The 25,304-nt window shown below is 40.9% G+C and overlaps 1 protein-coding gene across 5 annotated transcripts in view; it reads right to left on the reverse strand.

Annotated features, from left to right (window-relative positions):
- The window catches only part of igf2bp3 (insulin-like growth factor 2 mRNA binding protein 3), a 141,436-nt gene that overhangs the window by 8,080 nt on the left and 108,052 nt on the right, over nt 1-25,304 (reverse strand). For 2 of the 5 annotated variants that reach the window (XM_087987051.1, XM_043689714.2), the window contains 4 exons: nt 11,704-11,823; nt 4,855-4,929; nt 3,560-3,691; nt 2,965-3,078 (listed from right to left, as the gene is read on the reverse strand). In XM_087987051.1, coding sequence (XP_087843177.1) covers nt 2,965-3,078; nt 3,560-3,691; nt 4,855-4,929; nt 11,704-11,823 — 441 coding nt within the window. Of the gene's footprint in view, nt 1-2,964; nt 3,079-3,559; nt 3,692-4,854; nt 4,930-11,703; nt 11,824-22,549; nt 22,616-25,304 lie in introns of all 5 variants that reach the window. The other 3 variants (XM_043689713.2, XM_043689712.2, XM_043689715.2) reach the window with 3 other exon arrangements.

The following is a 25,304-nucleotide window of genomic DNA, read 5'->3' on the forward strand; positions in this document are numbered from 1 at the left end:
AGCTTCAAAACCTGCGGGAGTCATTGTTCCAAGAAGCTGACGAGCTGACCTTCCCCCTCCCGTACAGGAAGCCCCACCAGGTGGACATTCTTTCGACGATCTTGATTTGAGGTCATTGACCTGCTCCTCCAAGGCCCGTACCCACCATTCTAAGGCCTGGACCCGACCCGCCAAGGATTCCACTGCGGTTTCAGAGGCCACGGCCCGTTGCTCCGCCTCCCCGACATGCTGCCCGAGACACTGGATCTCCTGGTCATGCTTCTGCAGCATGACTGAGATCGATTCGAGCCTGGCACAAGTCTCTTCCATTGATGAATCAATCTTCTCTCCGAGTTTGTGAAACTCTGAGATCAGGCTCTGTTCCACAGGCAAGTCCCCTGGGGTGATCGCGGAGATCAACGCTGCAGCCAGGGGTGCATCCGTTGGTGTGGGGCCCCTGCTTGTTGCGATCCTCATGATCGCTTCCCTTTAGTTTAAAATCATTAGGAATATGACTAACAGGACAGTTCTAGGGGGTCAAAAGTAATTATTTCTATCACATTAGATAATAAAGAGGGGGTGAGTGCTCCACTTTGGGTTCTGGTGCAGAGGTCTACAGGGCAGACCTACTGGGTCACCACCATCTTGAATTCCCCCCCCCACTTCATATATTTAATTAAGTTCAATTCTGGTCAATGGTAACATCTAAGAACTGGCTACAAGAGCAGGTGAGGGGTAAATGTAATATTTCCAAGTTGATAAAACTAGGAAAGGATGATACAAGGTAGTTTCTTTGGTGCTTGGACAGGTGAAGTGAATGGGTTAAAAAGTGGCAGTTAGAATATAAATGCGAAAAAATTTAGAATGTTATCCACTTGGTAGAGAAAAAAAACAAAAAAGGTGCAGCACTTCTTAAATGGTGAGACATTGTGAAATGCTGTGTTCAAAATTACCTGGGTGACCTTGTCCATGATGTACTAAAAGCTAGCATGCGGGTACAGCAAACAATTAGGAAGGCAAAGGCATGTTGGCCTTCATGGCAAGGGGATTACAGCATGGGAGCAAAACGGTCTTGCTGCCATTGTGTAGAGCATAAAGGAAGTGACACCTGACAATAACATGTACAGTTTCAATTTCTTGGTCTAAGGAAGGATGCCATAGAGGGAGTGCAATGAATATTCAGAAGGCAAGATTGTCATACTAGGAGAAATTAATCAAACTGGGCCTGATCCTTTCCAGGAGGTTAAGAATGAGAGATGATCCATTTAAACATGTGAAAAACTCTTGCAGTGGACAGGATAGATAGTCGGTTCTGCTATAACGCAGTAGGTCTGTTCTCATGCAACCCAGGTGTTATTAGAAGTTGAATAACAGCAGCACCATTTAAACTAATGGGGCTGGAATTGCATTATAACTAACACGCACTTTAAAAGTTTGCACTTTAGAAACAGTGACCCCCCCCCCCCCCCCCCCAAAATTTGCATTAACAAAAAGCACTTTATAGCAGAAAGACCTGTATGGATAAAAGGTATTTCCACCAACTGATAAGTCTAGAACCAGAAAACACGGTCACTGAATAAACAGCCTGTGATTGAAGAGAGACGGAGGAATATATTCACTCCGTCAATGATCAATCTTTGGAATTCTCCAGCCCAGAGGACAAGGGAAGATGTGTTTTGGAAAACAATTTCCACAGTGGCATTAATGATTTGTGTTTTAGGGTCAATCACAAAGTTAAATCCGTTTTGTAAAAAATAGTCTGATATGTGGTATCAGTCAAACTAAAAAACCTAGGTCTGGATACTACTAAGAAATATGGGATAGCTTTTTTTTTGTTGGGGTGGTGGTGGTGAGGGAGGAGGAGAGGAATGGAGTAATGGAAGATGATCATTTATCATCTGTTTGAATGGTGGATAAAGCTTGTCAGATTAAAATGACCTACTTCTGTTTCTAACACCTCTTTTTAACATCTACCAGAGGTTTCAGATAAGATCACAGACTATCATCTCCTCTAAAAGCCAACACCTCTGATAGTACAGTAAACAATTCATAATTCCTGGTGCCAGCACAGATTGGTGCAACTTCCCACATCTAACTTAGAGGTAAGAATGCTACCCATTGAGCATGTTGACACTGGACAGTCATCAATGTACACATCAAACAGGGGCGGCACGGTGGCACAGTGGTTAGCACTGTTTCCTCACAGTGCCGGAGACCCGGGTTCTATTCCCGACTCAGGCGACTGACTGTGGAGTTTGCACGTTCTCCCAGTGTCTGCGTGGGTTTCCTCCGGGTGCTCCGGTTTCCTCCCACAGTCCAAAGATGTGCAGGTTAGGTGAATTGGCCATGCTAAATTGCCCCTAGTGTTAGGTAAGGGGTAAATGTAGGGGTATGGGTGGGTTGCGCTTCGGCGGGTCGGTGTGGACTTGTTGGGCCGAAGGGCCTGTTTCCACACTGTAATGTAATGTAATGTAATGTAATCTATGTGAATTTTCTACAAGATCAAATCAGGAGTAGGGATGACATTTAAACTTAACATTCAAAACTTTTTCAAACAGATTTCGCATTTTTATCCTCTTTGCCTGACCTTTGGTGCACATTTAAGCAATAACTCACCAAATTATCAGTAATTTCTGAATATAAACCTGCTTATGATTGGGGGAAAGAAAATTCATTCAGCTCCATCCACACTTCAGAATAACTCCTCTGCCGTCAACTACTGAGATTAATGACAGGTAAAATAGTCAGGCTGGGCGAAACATCTCTAGGTGATGTTAGAAATAAACTGGTAAAAGTATCACACCATAACATGTTCCAACTGAGAGACCTACACCATAAAACATAGAAAGTGAGACACTATCTTACGCCACTTGCAGTTTCCGGTGTACAGAGCAACATTTTTACTCAAAGATAAACATTTTATCAACAACATTTCAAATCATTAATCTTTAACAAGGTGCAAGTTAATGCTGACAAAGGCATTACCTGACTTGCAAAGAAGTGACCAGTTATTTTCACAATAACCTGATCATTTTCATCTGGAGTTTGATCACGTGGTACTACCACCTCTGCACTTGTCAGGTTTTGTAGTTCATTTACCTTTTTAAAAAAAATACACATTTGAAATATTTTAAATAAATGGTCCAACAGTAAGAATCCCAAATGTGAAATGTGCATAAAAACAATTGCACATTTATGAAATTCAGCAGGACAACTTCCAGGGGAGTGCAATTTTTATGAATAGGGATTAAACTAATCAAAGACCTGAAGAACAATTACTCCAGTGCCACTGGGAGGAAAAGAAAAGCAGAGACTTTGCTAAAATACAAGGTAAGAAAATATTAGAGATATTCAAAATCAGTCAGCATGGATTTTCAAGAAAAGCATTTGGAGTAAGGAAGGTATGATGCTAAAATTTGCAGCTAACATCAAACAGTGGGCTTCACTGAATTACATTTAAAAGTTTGCAGATGGGGCAGGTAAATGGCATATCCTTATTTACATCTCAGACTGCAGAAAATGAAAAAAGTAAATTTAGTCCACAAGCCAAATTACAGAGACCATTACATTTGGTACTCACCGTTTTACCTCCTTTCCCAATAACTCTACCAGCAGCATGGGATGGCACTTTGATATGAGTCTCTAACTTAACTTCTTCTTTGGGTCCAAAGAAGTTTTCCTCTTTAAGTTTATTATAGATTCTTCCTTGAGCCTGAAAGATGAAACATTTTCCAAATATAACTATTCCCATTTAGGAATTGGGCTTCATTTTCCATTTAAAAAGTTCTTGCAGAACTTTAAAATGTAAAAGATCCATTAATCAAAATGATCACTGATGGAAAATTTAGTCCACCAGTCAGCATATTTAAGTCAAAATTTGAATCAGGGTATGTGCCAAAATATGCTCTAGCTGAAGCATATGCCACTAAGGAGCAGAAATTATATTTTTCTTATTTTAAAAAACAAGAGAAAACTATTATAGCCAGTTGTTTAGGACATCATGAATGCAACATCAATTTGCTAAGAGTTCAGCATGACTGTATAAAGTCACAACAATGGTATTAATCAATTCTTTATCATTAACAGGCAATGCTAGAGAAACTCATCAGGTCTGGCAGCATTTGTGGAGAGAGAAACCGATTTAACATTGAGCCCAGAATAGCCTCTTCAGAATAGACTTCTATTCATTAACGTGTAGGTTAGGTGCATTAGTTACGTTTACCCCTATGTGAATGGGTGTGGAGGTGTTACTCTGTGGAGGATCAGTGTGGACTTGTTGGTCCAAATGGCTTGTTTCCACACTGTAGGGATTGTATGATCTCTATTCTGAAGAGGCATACTGGACTCAAATTGTTAACTGTTTCTCCATGAATGCTGCTAGACCTGATGAGTTTCTCTAGCATCCTGTGTGTGTTTCAGATTTCCAGCATCTGCAGTTATTTGCTTTTAATAAAGTGCTTGATCATAGCCCAGCTCCATTAAATTCACCCGAGACACAGTTTGTGAATTAATATCATTATGAATGCCACAATATTATATAATGCTGGAGGGCTCAGATCAATTAACATATGCGTAGGTTAGCAACATTTGAAATGTCGTGTTTCAAATTGCACACCAAGATCTTGAATATTCAATAAAACAATAATTTAAGACTTTCTTTTGACTGCCAGGCATGTTAGAATCTCTCCCCACCACTGGTTAATACTAACTTTAAAATTAATAAATACTTAGTTTGTGCACGATGCATGGATTACAAGTTCTGAAAACGGACTTAAAATTAGATACAGTTCAGAAGATAATCTGATGCAAAACCAAACCTTCTTGGTACGGATTTATATTTTTGCAGAGTAAACGTTGAATTTCAGAAATATTCACCTTAAACTGAGCTTCAGGCTGCCCTGTGATGATCACCATTCGCTGTTTAGCATCTGGACTTTCTGCAGGAGCAATCTGCAAAACAAATCCCAATAGCACCTTAAACTAAATAATGATCACACAAAGCTGAATCAACCAATACAAAAATTACTTCACTCTCACTTCAATTTTTCATGGTATTTACCCTGCAAATTATCTTTCCTCCACAAAGCAGTCTGTTTCCACATGCAATAATATGTGGATAATCTTGTGATAAGGTGGTGAGAAACATTCACACCTCAAGTTAAACAATAATCATCACAGTCAAGAGAGATTCTAAGCAACTCCATTGGAGGCCAGTAGCACTGCCATCACTGAATCCGGTGCCATCAGCATTCATGCTGGATCAGTCATAGAAGAGAGAGTGGTGTAATAGTAATATCACTGGACTAGCAAATTCAGACATCCAGACTTGCATGAAAACTCCTGTTTCACAGTGGCAGATGGGAAAATTTGAAGTCAACAATCTGCATTAAAAAAAAGTAATCCAACAAAGACAACAAATCATTGCCAATTCACTCATGTCCTTTAGGGAAGGAAACCTGCTTTCCTTGCCTGGTCTGACCTACATATTGACCAGGAGTCATGTGATGTCAGATCCACAGCAACGTGGCTCGACATTTACTTGGCTATTTCTGAGGGCAGTTAACTCAGTTGTATCTAACCAAGGGAAGAAAGAAACTGGTCATATCAGCAAGTATCAACCAAGGCACTAGAAATAACAACTACTTGAATGCAACAAATACAGCTAAATGGATCAATTTTAAGATTTACAGTCCAATTATAGCCAGTCATGAATGGTGGTGGACAATGAAAATGAACAGGAGGAAATTCTACAAATAACCTCATCCTCAAAATGATGGGATAGCCCAGCATACATCAGTGCAAAAGACTTAAGTACCATCAAGTGGATGATCCATCTGTCTTGACCAATTTCTTGATAACAATCAAATTGCTTAAAGGCAATGGATACTGCCAAGGCTATGGTTTGTGACAACATTCGAGTACTGAAGACCTACGCTCCAGAACTAGCCACACCCTTAGCTACACCTCTAGGTAAGCTCTTCCAGTGTAACTGCAAAAGTATTATATTGACAGAGTGAAAATTTGTCCCAGTACATCTTGTCCACAAAACAAGGACAAAGCCAACCTGGCAATTGCAACCTTTCAGTCTATTCGCTATTGGTGGTAATGTAATGGAAGGAGTCACTGACACGGCTATCAAGAGGCGCATGCAAAAGCACCTGCTCACTGTGTTCAGTGTGGGCTCTGTTAGGGCCACTCAGCCCCTGACAATTAGTCTTGCCCAAACATAGGCAGAACATCATTATACAAATGCTGGCTGGAATCATAACTATCATGAGGGATAACATTTGTAGGTATTGAAGGTCAATGAACATACCCCAAAGACATCACTCCAGGATCTGCTCATGGTTATGGACTAGGCCGATCCATTAAGGTCCAGAAACTAAATGGGACCAGCCATATAAATATTGTGGCTACAAGAACAGGTGAGGATTTAGGAATTCTGGCGAGTAGCTCACATCCAGACGTCCCAATGCTGATCCATGTTGCAATGCACAAGTCAGAAGTGTGATGGAATACTCTTCACTTGCCTGTGCAGCTCCATGCCAAAACCATTCCCTTACTTCCAAAATTCACTTCCAGCACAGTTACTGCAGTGTGCATCATCTGTAAGATGAACTGCAGTAACTTACTGCCAAAACAGAACACTCCAAACCGTGACCCGTACCATCTAGAAAGATAATGGTAGCTGACGCATGGGAACACCACCACCAGCAAGATCCTTTCCTTCTCAAATGGCACAAAATCCTGGAAGTCCCACCTAATAGCACAGTAAGTGGCCCTAGACTGAAAGGGCTACAATAGTTTAAAAAGCAGCTCACACCTTCTTGAAGGCAATTAGGGACAGGCAGTAATTACTCGCCACAAAATAATCACATGACATGGATGAATAAATAGTTTTGGCTCCAAGAGCAGTTCAGAGGCTAGGAAATCTGGGAGTGTAACTCCTTTCTAACTCTCCAAAACCTGCCCACCATCTGCAAGGTGCAAGTCAAAGATATAATGACTTACACTTCATGCACAGCTCCAGCAACACTTGAACTTGCCATCAGAAAAGGAAAAACATGGTCATGAGCAGAACCTCACCCACAACCTTAAATCTTTCATTCCCTCTACCACCATGACTGTGGCAGCAGAAGTACCTTACAGAGGTACCTCAATTATCCAAATATCAATTATCTGAATATCGGATTATCCGAAGGAGATCTCAAGATCCCGACAGAAACATTACATCAAAGATGTGTTTCCAACACTGATCGCGTCTTTTGTTTACAATGATTAAACAGGCACCATCTCCAAATGATGGGAGTGCCCGCCCTCTCTTGCTTCCCATAATTCTACACAGGGGTGTACCCTGAACCCACCCCCCACATAATCCCTCCAACATTGTCCTGCACAGGGCAAAGGTGGAACCTGCTCAAAGTTGCAGTAAAAAGTTGAATGTGCGCGCGTGTGGCTGTGTGCGCGCGCTATTTGGAGACTCACCCCATAAAAGGCAGCAGCAGTCTCATTGGTGATGTCCAGTCCAGCTGCCCCAGAGAGGGGGATTGGCCAGGGGGTTGGTGTCGGACAGGGGGTTGGGGGGGCTGGGTCCCACGCGCGGTGCGCTGCTGCCTCGTCTCCTGAACGGGGAGCGGACTTAAAAAACTCTGAGCTCCAGAGGAAAAGGTATTTAAATAGATTAACTGAATAATTGATTATTCAAACGAAAATAACACTCACCCATCTCATTCAGATAATAGAGGTTCTTCTGTATACATTGTGACTTAGGTACAGACGATGCAGCATCCCAATTAGAGAATGTTGATGATATACCAGATTTTTAGATTAGATTACTTAGTGTGGAAACAGGTCCTTCGGCCCAACAAGTCCACACCGACCTGCCGAAGTGTAACCCACCCAGACCCATTCTCCTGCATTTACCCCACATTTTTGGATTGTGGGAGGAAACCGGAGCACCCGGAGGAAACCCACGCAGACACGGGGGAGAATGTGCAAACTCCACACAGTCGCCTGAGGCGGGAATTGAACCGGGGTCTCTGGCGCTGTGAAGCAGCAGTGCTAACCACTGTGCCACCGTGCCGCACAACAATTGCCTGGACATTTCCAGTCAGCAGTGAATAAACAGTACTAACCATTTGTTAAACTCACTCATATTCCATAGGCTGTTTCAAATCATACTAAATCGTAATGCAAGTTAAAACTGTACAATATTTTCTACAGGGTTCTAGGACCAGTGTGAACAGGGCAAGAAATGGTATTTCGCCTTAATCAGAATGAAGCATCCATGAGGAGGTATGGAGGGTCTGAACCAAAAAATTTAAGTTAGATAGTTAATTCAATTGAAAATCTCAGATAATTATAAAGCTGATGGAACGAAATTCCACACTAGTACATGTCAAATTTCAGGGCAGATGGTTTATTTGGCAGAAAAGAGGTTAGAAATTCACTCACATTTGAATTGACAAGCTACACCACTTTCCTGGTCAGCTTACTGAATATCTATCACACAAGTATTCTAATTCAGCACTTCTGTATTTCAGTGATGTGTCCGTCAGCAAGTTATTGATATCATGCAATGTTTAGAGGAGCAGAGAAATCCCAAACAGTAACTTCCTGGTTTTTGCATTTAACTGCATGTATAATTGCTGAGATTGTGGACCAATTCTTCTTTGAAGAAGATAGCACGTTCTTCCTTCTTTATTCCCACAAATGAGGAAAAACAGAATTCAAACATCAACAGCTATGCTGCTATTTAGGAGCACAATAAGTACTGGCCACGAAATTTGGAGAACTGACTTGGGAAAGTATTTTGGCCTGAAAAACAACTCTGTAACAGATCATTATGTTGATTAAGGCAATTACTAATCACCCTATAACAAGCCATTTTATTTGTGGAAGAAACATAATTCCAGCATTGATAGACATTTTACATTTTAACATGGAATGATTTACTTGATAAAATTTGTTCAATTGCTTTTATAATTAGTCACTGAAGTTATTAACTCCTCATTCTTACCATACAGGTACATCGCCGTGCATGTAGTAAATGATGGTGAATGCTCAAAAATAGGGTCCAAACAAAGCAACTCTATTTTAAGTGTTATCCAGCAATAAAATATTTTAATTTTTCAAACTGGTCACAACTTGCTCTCAACACCTTTAAATGTAGTAAAACACCCCAAGGTGCTTCACAGGAACCATCTTCAAATAAAATTTCATACCAAGATATGTAAAGAGATATTGGGCACAGCTGATTAAATGTTTAATCTAAGATTTTAATTGGTAACCTAAAAGATGATAGATAAGTAGAAAAGTTGAGAGAGAATTTAAAATTTAAGGCCATGGTTACAGAATGTCCAACTGTCAGTAGTGGAGTGAAGAAAATCAGAAAAGCCTTAAGGGTCCAATCAGTGAACATTCTAAACAAGCAAAATTAATATGGCCACCATGTAAATGTCAATAAGCGAAGTAAAGATGGATGACCAGATAAAGTGATGGAGCAGGGCAACAACAGTTGGAGGTTACATTAAAAAAAAGAACATGGGTAGACTGTCAAAAGTATGAAACACTTGTATATCAAATTAAGCAGGAGAAAGTGAGGACTGCAGATGCTGGAGTCAGAGTCAAAGTCAAAGAGTGTGGTGCTGGAAAAGCACAGTCGGTCAGTCAACACCTGAGAAGCAGGAGAGTCGACATTGCGGGCACAAGCCCCTCATCAGGAATTTGAAGACTGTAGGGGTCTGAGAGATAAATGGGGAAGAGTTTGGGGTGGGGGGCAGCTGGGGGGGGGTGGTAACTGGGAAGGTGATAGGTGGACACAGGTGGGGGTAATTGTGATAGGTTGGGTGGCTGCAGTGGATAGGTGGGAAATGAAGATGAACAGGTAGGACAGATCAAGAGGGCGGTGGAGAGTTGGACTTGGGATCGGGAGAGTTGGACTTGGGATCGGGAGAGTTGGACTTGGGATCGGGAGAGTTGGACTTGGGATCGGGAGAGTTGGACTTGGGATCGGGAGAGTTGGACTTGGGATCGGGAGAGTTGGACTTGGGATCGGGAGAGTTGGACTTGGGATCGGGAGAGTTGGACTTGGGATCGGGAGAGTTGGACTTGGGATCGGGAGAGTTGGACTTGGGATCGGGAGAGTTGGACTTGGGATCGGGAGAGTTGGACTTGGGATCGGGAGAGTTGGACTTGGGATCGGGAGAGTTGGACTTGGGATCGGGAGAGTTGGACTTGGGATCGGGAGAGTTGGACTTGGGATCGGGAGAGTTGGGGAGAAAGTGAGGTCTGCAGATGCTGGAGATCAAAGTTGAAACTTTATTGCTGGAACAGCACAGCAGGTCAGGCAGCATCCAGGGAACAGGAGATTCGACGTTTCGGGCACAGGCCCTTCTTCAGGAATGAGCAGAGAGTGTTCAGCAGGAGAAGATAAAAGGTAGGGAGGAGGGACTTGGAGGAGGGGCGTTGGAAATGTGATAGGTGGAAAGAGGTCAAGGTGAGGGTGATAGGTCGGAGTAGGATGGAGGCGGAGAGGTCAAGAAGAAGACTGCAGGTCAAGAAGAAGACTGCAGGTCAGGAAGGCGGTGCCGGGCTGGAGGGATTCGGCTGAGACAAGGTGGGGGGAGGGGGGATGAAGAAACTAGTGAAGTCCAAGTTCATCCCCTGTGGTTGGAGGGTTCCCAGTCGGAAGATAAGACGCTCCTCCTCCGACCGTCGCGTTGTTGTGGTTTGGCGGTGGATGAGTCCAATGACCTGCATATCCTCGGTGGAGTGGGAGGGGGAGTTGAAATGCTGTGCTACAGGGTGGTTGGGTTGGTTCGTCCGGGTGGCCCAGAGGTGCTCTGAATCGCTCCGCAAGTAGGCGGCCTGTCTCCCCAATATAGAGGAGGCCACACCGGCTGCAGCGGATGCAGTAGATGATGTGGGTGGATCGGGAGAGTTGGACTTGGGATCGGGAGAGTTGGACTTGGGATCGGGAGAGTTGGACTTGGGATCGGGAGAGTTGGACTTGGGATCGGGAGAGTTGGACTTGGGATCGGGAGAGTTGGACTTGGGATCGGGAGGGGTGGTTTGGAAACTGGTGAAGTCAATGTTGATGCCACGTGGTTGAAGGGTCCCAAGGCAAAGATGAGGCATTCCTCCTTTAGTTATTGAGTGGCTTGGATTGACAGTGGAAGAAGCCCAGGACTTGCACGCCTTTGGGGTAGTGGGAGGGGGGGGGGGGGGGGGGGGGGGGGGGGAGAGTTGAAGTGGTCAACCACTGGGCGGTGGGGTTATTTAGTTCGTGTCCCAGAGATGTTCCAACTTGGTGCCCTGTCTCCCGATGTAGAGAGCACCACAGAGAGCAAGGGACATAGTAGATAAGGTGGGTGAATGTGCAAGAAAATCTCCTCTGTATATCAAATTAAGCACTAAACTCAAAAATATTCTGCAAACATTGCCAGAGTATTGCAATTGCATTGTTAAATATCTTCACTTAAATGCAAGGAGGTGCTGGAAATGCTCAGAAGGTTAAGCAGCATCTGTGGAGAGAAACAGGAGTTCTATTTCAGGTTGAGAAGCCCTTTATGTTAATTCTTTCTCCACAGATACTGCCATATGTGCTGAGCATTTTAAATTTTATTTTAGGTTTCCAGCATCGACAACGCTTTGCTTTTGTCTCCCCATTGTTAAAGTTGTTTGTTAAAACAAATACCAATTAGAATACAAATAAAAAGTTACCTTAATGGAAGCTTCTGCATAGCGAGAGAGTTGTTTGATGTGTTGCCCTTTCTTGCCAATAATTGCACCTACAGCCAGGGCAGGGATGAAGACATGAACTGTTTCTGATTCTGACTGCTGCTGCAATTAGTATATAGAGAAAGTCATTATCAACATATGACATGACAGTCGAAACACATACTTCAGAGCATATTGCACAAACGTTTCCCCTAGTCTCAGTGCTAGCCAAGAACCAATTAATCTTATTATTTGTAGTTTGTTTTATCCCTTCTGCTACCACTGAGTTGGCAAACTTGTTCTGTATTATTTCTGAGCCAAAAGCATTAAAATCCTAAAAGCATGTCCTACTACTTAGTGTGGAATCCAATTGCTTAACTTTTATACAGAACTAGTTGCCAACAGATACATATGTGATAAAACAGTATCTGATTGCATCAGCAAGAGAAAGCCAGTCTAATCAAAAGCCAGAAGTATAGACCTTTAGTCCTCCAAACTATTGCTGAGAAAAGTTCTAAAAAAATGACTTGCCCTTGAAGATTAATTCACCTCCAAGAAAGTGCTTATTCTTCCTTTCATCAGTCTTTGAAGAATTTCTCTCTTCCTATACCACCATCTAACTTCAGAATGAAACATGGCCATACAAAAATCAAAAATGAATAGCATAAAATCATAGGACCTCTGCGGTGTGGGAGCCAACCATTCGACCAAACATCAAAGGTCAGACCAACCCTCCAAAGAGCATCTCACCCAGACCCACGCACCCCCACCTCCACCCAACATATCCCTGTAACCTTGCATTTCCCATGGCCAATCCACCTAACCTGCACATCTTTGGATTGTGGGAGGAAACAAGAGCACCCAAAGGAAACTCATGCAGACACGAGGAGAATGTGCAAATTCTGCACAGACAGTTGCCAGAGGGTGGAATTGAACCCAGGTCCTTGGCACTGTGAGGTAGCAGTGCTAACCACTGAGCCACCATGCTACCCGCATGGTTAACAGTCTTTTTAAAAAATAACTTCAAATTGTCAAATAATGGACACATGGCATCCAAATTAAATTAGGCAGATTTAGATGCTGTATAGCTTTAATTAACTTTACAATGCCAACACAATAAGTAGTGAGTACACTTAAATAGTTTAGCTGACTGTAAACATTCAAATGCAAACCGGTTTTCTTTCTCTTGCCTAAAAAAAAGACAGATGTTGGTTAACTATGAAGTGAATGGGAGAACTTTTTTCCCCACTTAGTGCTTCAAGATTATGTCAGATGCATAAGCTAATGCTTAGAAATGAATTAAAAGTCCATTAAATCCCAGATCTACTGAAACTTAAGACAAGTGATGCTGCTTTAAAATTATTTCCTCACACTATCCATGCTAAAACAATTGTAGGTCAATCCAGAATGATGCCTTTTATTCAGCTTTTGAATTAAACTTTAGTAGGCCCTCAGTAGAACTGATTATCAATACAAAGCTAGGAACTCACCATATAAGGCATTATAGAACTTTTGCAACCATGCACAAGAATGGATACAAGTTGAGGAACAAAACCCATCCCAGATCTTTTATCTTCACTGGTTCAAGTGAAGAGACAGCTCGTAAAATTTCTTCACTGTTAATGCAAAATGCATTGGGAGTAAGCATTTTAACTTTTTATTCTATTACATATTCACTAAAAATGTTCATAGGGTTTTAGAAACAATTAGCTTTTCCATCATCTTCAAAATCCTGGAGATGACCTAATTACCACCTCAGCACAACTTGGGATGGACAACTAGACTTCTCCTTACAGCCCTTCAGACCTTGGGGACAATTAATGCTTCCACAATTCCAATAGATAGGGAATTCTAAGATATTTTAATTGAAATTGCATTGAAACTGAATGAATTACAGGTAGTTCACCTACAATACGTGTTTATTAAATGCAATTTGACTGTAACATGATTTGTGAATTGTCGACGTTTTTGCATAAAGCAAACTTCTGTTTGTTGTTATCCCCGGCACTGGACTCTGTCAGCATCATATCAGTCAGCTCATAGAACATAGAAAAATACAGCGCAGTACAGGCCCTTTGGCCCTCGATGTTGCGCCGAGGATAACACTAGCCCACTATCCTCCATATGCCTATCCAATGCCCGTTTAAATGCCCATAAAGAGGGAGAGTCTACCACTGCTACTGGCAGGGCATTCCATGAACTCCCGACTCGCTGAGTAACGAATCTACCCCTAACATCTGTCCTATACCTACCACCCCTTAATTTAAAGCTATGCCCCCTCGTAATAGCTGACTCCACACGTGGAAAAAGGTTCTCAAGGTCAACCCTATATAAACCCCTAATCATCTTGTACACCGTCTATCAAGTCACCCCTAAACCTTCTTTTCTCCAATGAGAACAGCCCCAAGTGCCTCAGCCTTTCCTCATACGATCTTCCTACCATACCAGGCAACATCCTGGTAAACCTCCTCTGCACCCGTTCCAATGCCTCCACATCCTTCCTATAGTATGGCGACCAAAACTGCACATAATACTCCAGATGCGGCCGCACCAGAGTCTTATACAATTGCAACATGACTTCAGGACTCCGGAACTCCATTCCTCTACCAATAAAAGCCAGTACGCCATATGCCTTCTTCACCGCACTATTTACCTGGGTGGCAACTTTCAGAGATCTGTGTACATGGACACCAAGATCCCTCTGCTCATCCACACTACCAAGTATCCGACCATTAGCCCAGTACCCCATCTTCTTGTTACTCTTACCAAAGTGAATCACCTCACACTTACCTACATTGAACTCCATTTTCCACCTTTCTGCCCAGCTCTGCAGCTTATCTATATCCCGCTGTAACCTGACATCCTTCCTCACTGTCAACAACTCCACCGACTTTCGTATCATCCGCAAAACTTGCTCACCCAACCTTCTAGCCCCTCCTCCAGGTCATTTATAAAAATGACAAACAGCAATGGTCCCAAAACAGATCCTTGCGGAACACCGCTAGTAACAGCACTCCAAGATGAACCTTTGCCATCAACTACTACCCTCTGTCTTCTTCCAGCCAGCCAATTCCTAATCCAAACCTCCAACTCCCCCTCAATGCCATACCTCCGTATTTTTTGAAGTAGCCTACCATGGGGAACCTTATCAAGCACCTTACTAAAATCCATACACACCACATCTACTGCTTTACCCTCATCCAACTCCTTAGTCACCTTCTCAAAGAATTCAATAAAGTTTGTGAGGCACGACCTGGCCTTCACAAAACCATGCTGACTATCCTTGATCACATTATTCCTATCCAGATGTTCATAAATCCTATCCCTTACAATTCTCTCTAAGACTTTGCCCACAACAGAAGTGAGACTCACCGGCCTATAGTTACTAGGGTTATCCCTACTCCCCTTCTTGAACAAGGGAACCACATTTGCTATCTTCCAGTCTTCTGGCACTATTCCTGTAGACAACGAGGACATAAAAATCAAGGCCAATGGCTCTGCAATCTCCTCCCTTGCTTCCCAGAGAATTCTAGGATAAATGCCATCAGGCCCAGTTGGCTTATCTATTTTCACCCTTTCCAGAATTTCCAACACCTCTTCCCTACATACCTCAAAGCCGTCCATTCTTATTAATTGTGACTCAGTATTCACATCGGCAACAATGTCCTGTTCCTGAGTGAATACTGACGAAAAGTATTCATTCAGTGTCTCCCCAATCTCTTCAGCCTCCACACGCAACTTCCCACTATCCTTGACTGGACCTATTCCTACCCTAGTCATTCTTTTATTCCTGACATACCTATAGAACCTTTGGGTTTTCCCTAATCCTACCAACTAAGGACTTTTCATGTCCCCTCCTTGCTGCTCTTAGCTCTCTCTTCAGATCCTTCCTGGCTATCATAACTCTCAATCGCCCCAATTGAACCTTCACGCCTCATCTTTACATAGGCTGCCCTCTTCCCTTTAACAAGGGATTCCAATTCCTTATTAAGCCACGGCTCCCTCACACGACCCTTTCCTCCCTGCCTGACAGGTACATACTTATCAAGGACACTCAATAGTTGCTCCTTGAAAAAGCTCCACATATCAATTGCGCCCTTCCCTTGAAGCCTACTTTTCCAAGCCAAGCATCCTAAGTCGTGCCTCACCGCATCATAATTTCCCTGCCCCCAGCTATAACTCTTGCCCTGCAGTGCACACTTATCCCTCTCCATCACTAGAGTAAAAGTCACCGAATTGTGGTCACAGTCCCCAAAGTGCTCACCTACCTCCAATTCTAACACCTGGCCTGTTTCGTTACCCAGAACCAAATCCAGTATGGCCTCACCTCTTGTTGGCCTGTCTACATATTGTGTCAGGAAACCCTCCTGCACACATTGGACAAACACCGACCTATCTAACGAACTCGAGCTATAGCTTTCCCAGTCAATATCTGGAAAGTTAAAGTCCCCCATAACAACCACCCTATTACTTTCACTCTTCTCCTGAATCATCCTCGCAATCCTTTCTTCTACATCTCTAGGACTATTAGGAGGCCTGTAGAAAACTCCTAACAGGGTGACCTCACCTTTCCTATTCCTAACCTCAGCCCAAACTACCTCAGATGGAGAGTCTTCATCCATCGTCCTTTCCACCGCTGTAATACTATCTTTGACAAGCGATGCCACACCTCCCCCTCTTTTACCCCCACCTCTGACCCTGCTAAAACATTTAAACCCTGGAACCTGCAGCAGCCAATTCTGTCCCTGTTCTACCCATGTCTCCGTAATAGCCACAACATCGAAATCCCAGGTACCAACCCACACTGCAAGTTCACCTACCTTATTTCGTATACTTCTTGCATTGAAGTATACACATTTCAAGCCACTTTCCTGTTTACAGGCACCCTTCTTTGAGATTGATGCCATGCTCCTAACCTCCCTACACTCCAGGTCCTGCACCCTAAAGCTACAATCCACGTTCCCATGCCTCTGCAGAGTTAGTTTTAAACCCCCCCCCCAAAAGACACTAGCAAACCTCCCCCCAAGGATACTGGTGCCCCTCAGGTTCAGGTGTACATGCGCTCTCTCATGAAGTGCTTCGTGAAAGGTATTGTGAAATGTTTATGTTGGCGGACTTGGAAAAGCATTGTGAAAATGTCTCTACAGCCTGAGGCCAAGAAGCTGGGAGCAATCTGTTAATTTAAAAATTTAAAGTTGAGATAAGAGTGAAATTTCACTGGAATTGACCAACAGTAAAAGGGCAGTATTAAGGAGCAGTTTGAAACTTGGCTTTGTTGTTTGTATCAAGACTTTTTTCCCCCTCTGTTTAAAAAAAGTTTAGATGTTAAAGAATATCTGCAGATTCATGTGAATCTGTTTCAATGACTAATCACTATGGTAACCAACTGCAAAAAACCACCAGTACTGGGGCTTGGATGTGGTCAAATCAGGTAACTCTGTACATAGTGCGCAAGGGAGAGAAAGGTGGGTGGCACACTGTTACTTTTGGTGCACGTGTGGAAATGTCCTGAGGGGGTGAGTATGCAGCACAGGAGAGATTCAGACTTAGTCAGGGTCAGATGTTAGCCAGGAGGAGTGCGAGTGGGGAAGATGTTGCAGGAAATTGTGCGTACAGTAGCAGAGTGTGAGGTATTCAGAAGATGGTAGCAACTTCACTAGCAGAGTGCAGAAGGTAATTGATCTTCTTCCTACATTCTGTGCATTCCTTCAGATGGTTGAGACTGCACTGGCCTGGAAGCTAACCCTGGTCCACCTTGGCATGGTTCCAGTAGGATGGATTCATCTGTTGGCCAGGGAGAAAAGGATGTCCTGCCTCCACTTCACCCCATCCCCATCCGCAGCATCGCCAAGTCCTTGCCCACAAAGAGTGGCACAAATTTTCCATTGTTTGCTACATCCAGGGCCAATGTCAGGAACCATGCAGGGCAGCTCTTGTCTAGGTGCACAGTATTTTTTTTTGTATTTAAACAGATGGTACTGCACCATGAATGCTGGCCAATTCTGGGATATCCAGAAAGTGATGAGTTATTTTGGAAATGGCACATGGTATGATAATGCTAGAATGTGCGAGGGGGCACCAAAAGGTGGGGTAGGTAATAAATCAGGCAGGTTTTGTAAAATAAGGTGATAGATGCCCCCAGGCATCACTATGTGAAATCCTCTGACAAAACTGACTTAGCAAAAGAAGTTAAGATTCAGCCCTTGATCTATCAAGGCAGGTTTCATTCTGTGATCTGACCTCTGCAGTGTTACCAATGGATGGGATCAGAAGACTGGCTAGAATGTAGTGCAGCCTAGTACAGATGCCAATTGAGTGTAACCAAAGATTCTGATGAATCGCACTGTACAGTACCATGCAACATGTCAATTACAACAGATCAAAATTTACTTAGCCTAGCACAAACAATTGCACAACTACATTTGTGTTTTAATTTTTACTGATATATTTTTGGTGGTTCACCCTTACCCTGTTTTCACCATAGGCCACATTAGTTCTTTTACATGGCATTGCATGGGAACACAAATATGGCATTATTGCAGAACTACCTATATGTGGTGTAACATTTTGGAAAATGCAAATCCAATGCCCTTACATCATTGCGAAATGTGCAGACTAGTTCTGCATGAAGATATTCGTTTTCCATTAAAAAAGCTGCAAATGTGTGAAGAATTAATTCAGGACAACACATTTAAGAAAATAAAGTGTACATTGATTTAAGACAAACTTAGGAAGTACACATGAAATTGTAAATTTACTACTGAACAGATTTTTTATTTCAAAAGAATCCTCCAACAGGCAGTTTGGAGTTTCAAACTGTTACACACTTGAAACACCACCACAGTGAATTAGTTAAAGCTAGTGTAGTGGTTATGGAAAGTAAGAGGTAATGAAATATATATTTTAAAAACAAAAGGCTGAGATTTAGAAGATCTTGAAAAAGTGAGGAATTCCAGGTTAAGGTGGTTACTGGCTGCCTGTCCAGACAAAGCAGCACAACCGAGTTTCAATTATTAGAAACTATTAAAAGATGTTAAATTTCATTCCCATCTGATCTCAAATAGATACAAAAGATCCCTTGTATCTCTTTTTGTTCATCTTTTGAGGTGAAGATGATCAACTTCATGTGGGATATTTGGTGGAGAGTACATGGTTGACTGCCAAAGGTAGATTCTGCTGCAAATATGATCACATACCACAGATGGAATTTTGCACAATTTACAGGCTCTGGATTCCTGTTCTTACTTTCACATTGCCTTTGATATGCACTTGCTTTTGAAGGAGGCTGCACCACTTATGTTTGGTTAGACCGTGTGCAGTATACCTAGATTAGCTTCTTGTAGAACTTAGAAATTGAATCAAAACATGCAAATTGATCGATTTCCATCACATTTCATTTTCATAAAGCAGTCTATAATCTTTCTGAAGTTCTAACAGCAGCCACTTCACAGTTTGATATCATTTACAAACTTTGATATTGATTGATATCAATGTCGTGGACCTTGGCATACAGGGCACAAAAAAAAGTCCCAAAACCTTTTGGAAACTCCACTCTGAACCCTCTTTAGCCAAAAAGCAAATCACCCCTTACTTTTTCCTGTCACTCAGATAACCACAGATTCATGTTATACTGTTCTTTTCTATTCCATGATCTATATCAGATATCCTAACCCTGTACATCTCTATGACTCTATAACTTGGCACATAATCTCAACACATGGCACTGTACCAAACATCTTTGGAATTATCTGCATTACTCTGCTTTTATTACCACTTAAAAAAAGCTCCAGTAAATTAATTAAACATAAATTTCACTCATGTCAGCCCAAGTACCACTAATTTTGTCTTGAACTACTGCTTCCCATCAGGTTACACTAGCTAGCAGTCAAATGCTTTTTGAATAAGGGTGTAAAATTTCACTAACGTATTGACAGCCTAATACTTCTTCCTTGTTGATTTTAAACAGTTCTATTGTCCAAATTACTTCCTTTTTCTCCCTTTGTAAAGGCAGATGCTAAGTATGCAATTCATACCTCAATTATGCCCTCTGCCTCCATCCATAAACACCCTTTTCAGTCCCTAGTTCACCCTACTACTATTCTTTTCACCAGCCTTTTACTTTTCACGTGCCTATGGAAGACTTTTGGGTTCATGTTTTATATTGGCTCCTAGTCTCTTTGCATTCTTACCCTGTTACTACTTTTATTTCCTTTTTGCCTTCTTTCTCAGAATTCCATATTGTCAGGTTCCCCATTACATTTTTGTTTTAAATGAAGATTCTGATTGTGACAGAGGATTGGGTCTAAAAGATCAGCTCATTTACTTCTTGTACAACAGGCATATTTGCATCATTGCAGGATAGGTCCTTGCTTCCACCCCTCCAAAAAAAAACTTGTGCACCTCTTGACCAGATACTGACCTCAAACTTTCTAGGGTCTCAGTTGGGAAAGCAACAACTCCTGGAACTGTGTGTTTATTAGTTCCAACAGCACAGTAGGTTCATCAAAAGAGCAATTCGTAGCAACCTGTCACATACTGTACATTGACAAAAAAAAAAGACCAATTGAGGATGTGTTTAAAGTGCACTGCCATCCTTTCTGGAAGTTTGGCACTTTCAGTAAAGCGTGTTGATTCGTCAGCTCCAGGTCTGGTGGCAAACTAGTACTCTGGGGTTTGTAAACATATTTCACAGCGAATGACAGGAGTTTGTACTCTCAGATGGGTTTAAAAGAGCCTACAGCACTAATCAATTAGTACAGCGATTTCTTTCAAATGCCCTCATTGACATTTATCCCTAAACAAAAACCACCAGAAACAAATTATTTTGACCATTAACTTGCTGATATGAGACCTTGCTATGAAAATCAGCTGTTGCGTGTGTCTACTTTACAAGACTAAATTACATTGCCATATTGCTGTATTGATGCCTTACGATGTCTGTCTCAAAGTACCAGGTTAACAAAAAAAAAGGATCCCCACCCTCCTATCTCTGACATTTCTTTAAAAGGTAATGCAAAACTATAACAAACTGAATTAGATTCCAGCTCCATGTGCAAACAAAATAGGTAAAATTGGACAACTCTGAATTTCAAAAAAGGTTATATTTTAGGAAAGCTCTTACATATGGTTGTTTGAAATGACAAACAGTTTGACTTTGGAGGAACTTGGAAAATTAAATAGGGAAGAAAATTAATAGTTAAGCTTGATATAAATGATCATGTAAACAATGCAATCATTTACCTCACACATTTTAAATACTTGCACTATTTCTACATAAAAAGTAATAAAAAGTCCAAAGTCTGACTGAATATAGCAGTTTTACCAATTTAAAAAAAAGAGTATTACCAAGAGGAACTGATTACAGTTCAAGAAATGAATTTGGAGTTGTGACAAATATGCCTTCACAATTTAGAAATGTAGCTTTAAGATTCTTTCAGAAATTCTAGAGATCTCAGCCAAAACCCCAATAATGCTCTTTAGGTTATTAAAAGCAGAGTCATATTGTTTATGCTTTGATTCATACTGAAGCATCACATGATTACTTTGAATTTGCTGCTTTAAACCCCAGTTTAAGTGAATTGTAATGACCATATAGACGACGAAATAATTTAACAAAATGCACATTTTTCCAGTACAATGTTTTTGATTGTTAGAAATTCAAGATAATTGTTTGAGATAGGCAAAACTGCTTCAAACATGGCAGCAAATATAACCAAAGTCATTTTGTGTGACTGATACAAGTTACTGTTTTCCAATTAATTCTTGAAGTCTTAATTGGAAGACCTCGTGTATGAGGTACCCTTTGACATAATGTGGAAATTCATTAGCTGGGTAATCCATAAGCTGTAGCAGTCCACAAAAGGCACATGTGAACAATGTAATGTTGACTACTTGGTGTCTTCAAAATAAAATGTTTTGTTGGCTCAACTATTACATGGGCTATAAAACTGATGCACTGATGATGCACATTACTTTTACATGCACAAAGTAGCATGCAAGTTAAAGGGTTACGAAAAATACGGTGTTGCCAATCTTCAGAATTTGCTGCTCAATCTAGGTCATTCTGCAGTCTGGTTTTACAAACATAGTATCCTGAATTATATCAGCATTTTAGATTTTAACGCTATTGTCAATTAAAGTAGCCACAGAATATCAAATCTCGTGACTAAAAGAGAAAGTCTATTTTAACAATGGTGATATTTGATAACATGGTGCTAATTAACCACTAATTTAATGACAAATTATGGAGTTTACTCACTGTCCAACTTCTTTCTGTATTTCTCTTTGAGCATCTGTTTAGACACAGAATCGCCTCCCAATTTGAGAAATAAACATGTTTAAACTTGTGGTAAAACACTGCTCAACCCACCACTCATTGAGATCCCTCACATCCTGTCCCACAGTTAGCAGCTTTTATGCCCAAGTTATGGTGCAAACAGAACAGCTGTTCGGTGCAAAAACGTACCATTAGTAAGATGGTGCTCTCCGGTAGCCTCTATCTGGCTAGATATGTTTGCTTTCACCCACCCAGTTATTAACATCTAGCAATTATATACAGATCAGTTCAGATAATTGCTTTGCATGTTGTTTTAGGATAATCTTAGCATGACCAATGTAATTAGGGTTACCAAAGCAAAGCTGTGCAGGTTAAACATTAAAAAAATTGTGAATGCCAGATTTTTTCCACCACCACTACATCTTCAATAAAGCTATTACACCAAAATCAGTCCCATTTATTCAGCTTATTTTTCATTCTTTGCGAAGACAGAATTATTTTTACTACATCTTCAGCAGGAAAGCAGGTCAGGCAAATGGTGCTGTGCATACCAGACTAAAAATAGTCACTTACAGCTAGTTGCTGGCCCCCTGAAGCAATGCTCGATACCTCATACACATCACAGAAATTTGGATAGCTCTAAATCACAAAGAAAATGGGCATTTATGTAACTTCAGTTTCTGCTCTGAATTTCAGTTCAGCTTTCCATTGCAGATGCCAAATGGAGAACAGTGAAGATACGAAACAGAAATATTACACGTTCGCATTTATCATAAAAAAGGTGAACAGCCAAAATGAAACAAAGTATGGACATTATGTAATTTTGTACACAAAAATACAGTACATGTTGCATTTTATAGGAAAAAGTAGATAATAAAAAAACAAAACAGATAATGGGGTAGCTTTCACATAAAATACAAATAAATAGTGTTGATTTTGAAAGTGGTTCCACCTTTTCAAACTCATCTACCTGACTAAATGAACCAGTTCAATCAAAAAGCAAAACATTTAAAAAAACCCAAGAACCCCACCCCGAAAACTCACGCCGTCTTAAGTAACTAGGTACAATTTGATTAGAATGGCTGAAAAAGGCATTTATTACAAAAAATAAATGCTGAGGCAATGTCAATACACCTGAGAGTAAACTACTTCTAAAACTAAAATATCTTCATAACTGAAATAGAACCATATGTCTTAAGGTACAACATCTTTTAAAATAAAAAGTTGTGTTCTTGCACCATAAAGAACCAACCAATCTAGTCTCAAAAGGAGTCAACTTCGACTGTAATGGTTTTCAACTGGCACAAATTATACAAACTTAAGTTGTGAGAATGTATTCTGTGCTCAAAATTTTATATTGTCTACCAATTTAGGGCAAAACATGCCGATTATAAACAAATTGTTCAACCATGCTGAAAGACTAGGTCAACAAATTGAGGTTCAAATATTGTAGGTGTACTGCATACCACAAACTCTTATTAGAGGCATGTCATTACCAAAATAATGATGAGCATTTTTAAATTTCAGGTGGTAAATTGCAGTTAATATCAAACTAAAACCAGGTAGAAGTTTCATTTACCACAAGTGAAAATGGAATCACATGCTGTTGATACAAAGCTATGCACTGCATTATTCACATATACTGAGCACAAACTATTGTTGTATCAATACAAGTGTTAATCTCAGCTACAATAGAGCGCTGTAGGATCTTAAATGTAATTAATGAAGTTTCAAAATGAGTAGTTAAACTTTAAAACTAACATTTACTTAAACTACTCCTGAAATTTCATCAGCTAACAAATTTGGAGAGAGTAAACGTTCAATTGCACATAAGACTTTCCATATTAATGGTTTTTATATATTACATAACACATTCCAGATTATACTTACAACTGGCTATTACTTGAATTACTTTTTAAGGTTGTACTTTTACAACAACAGCTCTCAAAACTCCCTATTTTATCGGAATATAGAAGGGCAAAGAAAGCTGAAAACTACCTGTCAAGGGGGAATAAAAAAAAGGCATCTTGCTTTATTTGGTGGTTTCCCTCAAATCTAAAAAAAAAAATCAGCTAAAATGCTGAATATGCATAATAACCAGAATGGTGTGGCCATCAAACCCTGCACTTGAGTGCTTCTCATGTCATTCCAATAGATATAATGAATAAACTAATTCATGCAATTCCTGACATGACAAGACATTAATAAATGGAAAAGTATAACAAACTGATACACAGTACATTTAGATAAGTCATAAACTGAAAAAAAAAATAAAATTATGGTTGAAAAGTAAAGGATTGAGTGATTAAATTTAATGTGTAGAGTCAGAGATATGTATAGTACAAGAACAGACCCTTTGGTCCAACTCGTCCATGCCAGCCAGATATCCAAACCTAATCGAGTCCCATTTGCTAGCACATGACACACATCCCTCTAAACCCTTCCTATTCATAAACCCATCCAGATGCCTTTTAAATGTTGTAACTGTATCAGCCTCCACTACTTCCTCTGGCAGCTCATTCTACACACGTACCACCCTCTCCATGAAAAAGTTGCCCCTTAGGTCCCTTTTAAAATTTTCCCCCCCTCACCCTAAACCTCTACCCTCTATTCTGGACTCCCCCACCCCAGGGAAAAGACGTTTATCTAATTACCCTATCCATGTCCATCATGATTTAATAAGCCTTTATAAAAAGGACACCCCTCTGCCTCAGATGCTCCAGGGAAAAAAAAACAGCCCCAGCTTATTCAGCCTCTTCCTGTAGCTCAAATCCTCTAATCCTGGCAATATCCTTGAAAAGGCTATATTTCAAGGTTCTTCAGGATGATTTCTGAAGGAGTCATCAATTAAATAATACATTAAATTGCTATGTGAGTAATTAAGATTTGCCAATCAAATAACAGCATTCAATGAATCAGTGTTGCAGCAACCAGATGTGGTTTATCAAAAGCCATTGCCTAAACCAAACATTTCAACATTTTAAGAGTGCACACCATAAATTGCTGGCCCTATCACAAATTGGAAATTACCAAGATACAACAAAGGCCTATGAAGGATATGAAATGCATGGAACTTAATATTGTTATTCTGATTTAGATTGGGGTCACGGACTAGTGAGGAGAGTGGTAGATGAAAAAATATTTTTTAAAAAAATTGGGTTAAATTTGACTCGTGAACCACAACAATAAGCTACACCAATGCTGGTGGAGCTTGGCTCACGTCACAATTGGCAAGATGTCAAACTATTAATAGTATGCAAAGCAGCCTAGGTTTACCCCTTGATGTAAAAATCAGCCAAGGACACCAACAGTTCAAACCAAAATTTAG

The sequence above is a fragment of the Chiloscyllium plagiosum genome, unplaced genomic scaffold, assembly GCF_037043375.1.
Source record: "Chiloscyllium plagiosum isolate Xiang-an unplaced genomic scaffold, Cpla_swu_hap1 HiC_scaffold_5, whole genome shotgun sequence".
In the NCBI taxonomy this organism is placed as follows: domain Eukaryota; kingdom Metazoa; phylum Chordata; class Chondrichthyes; order Orectolobiformes; family Hemiscylliidae; genus Chiloscyllium; species Chiloscyllium plagiosum.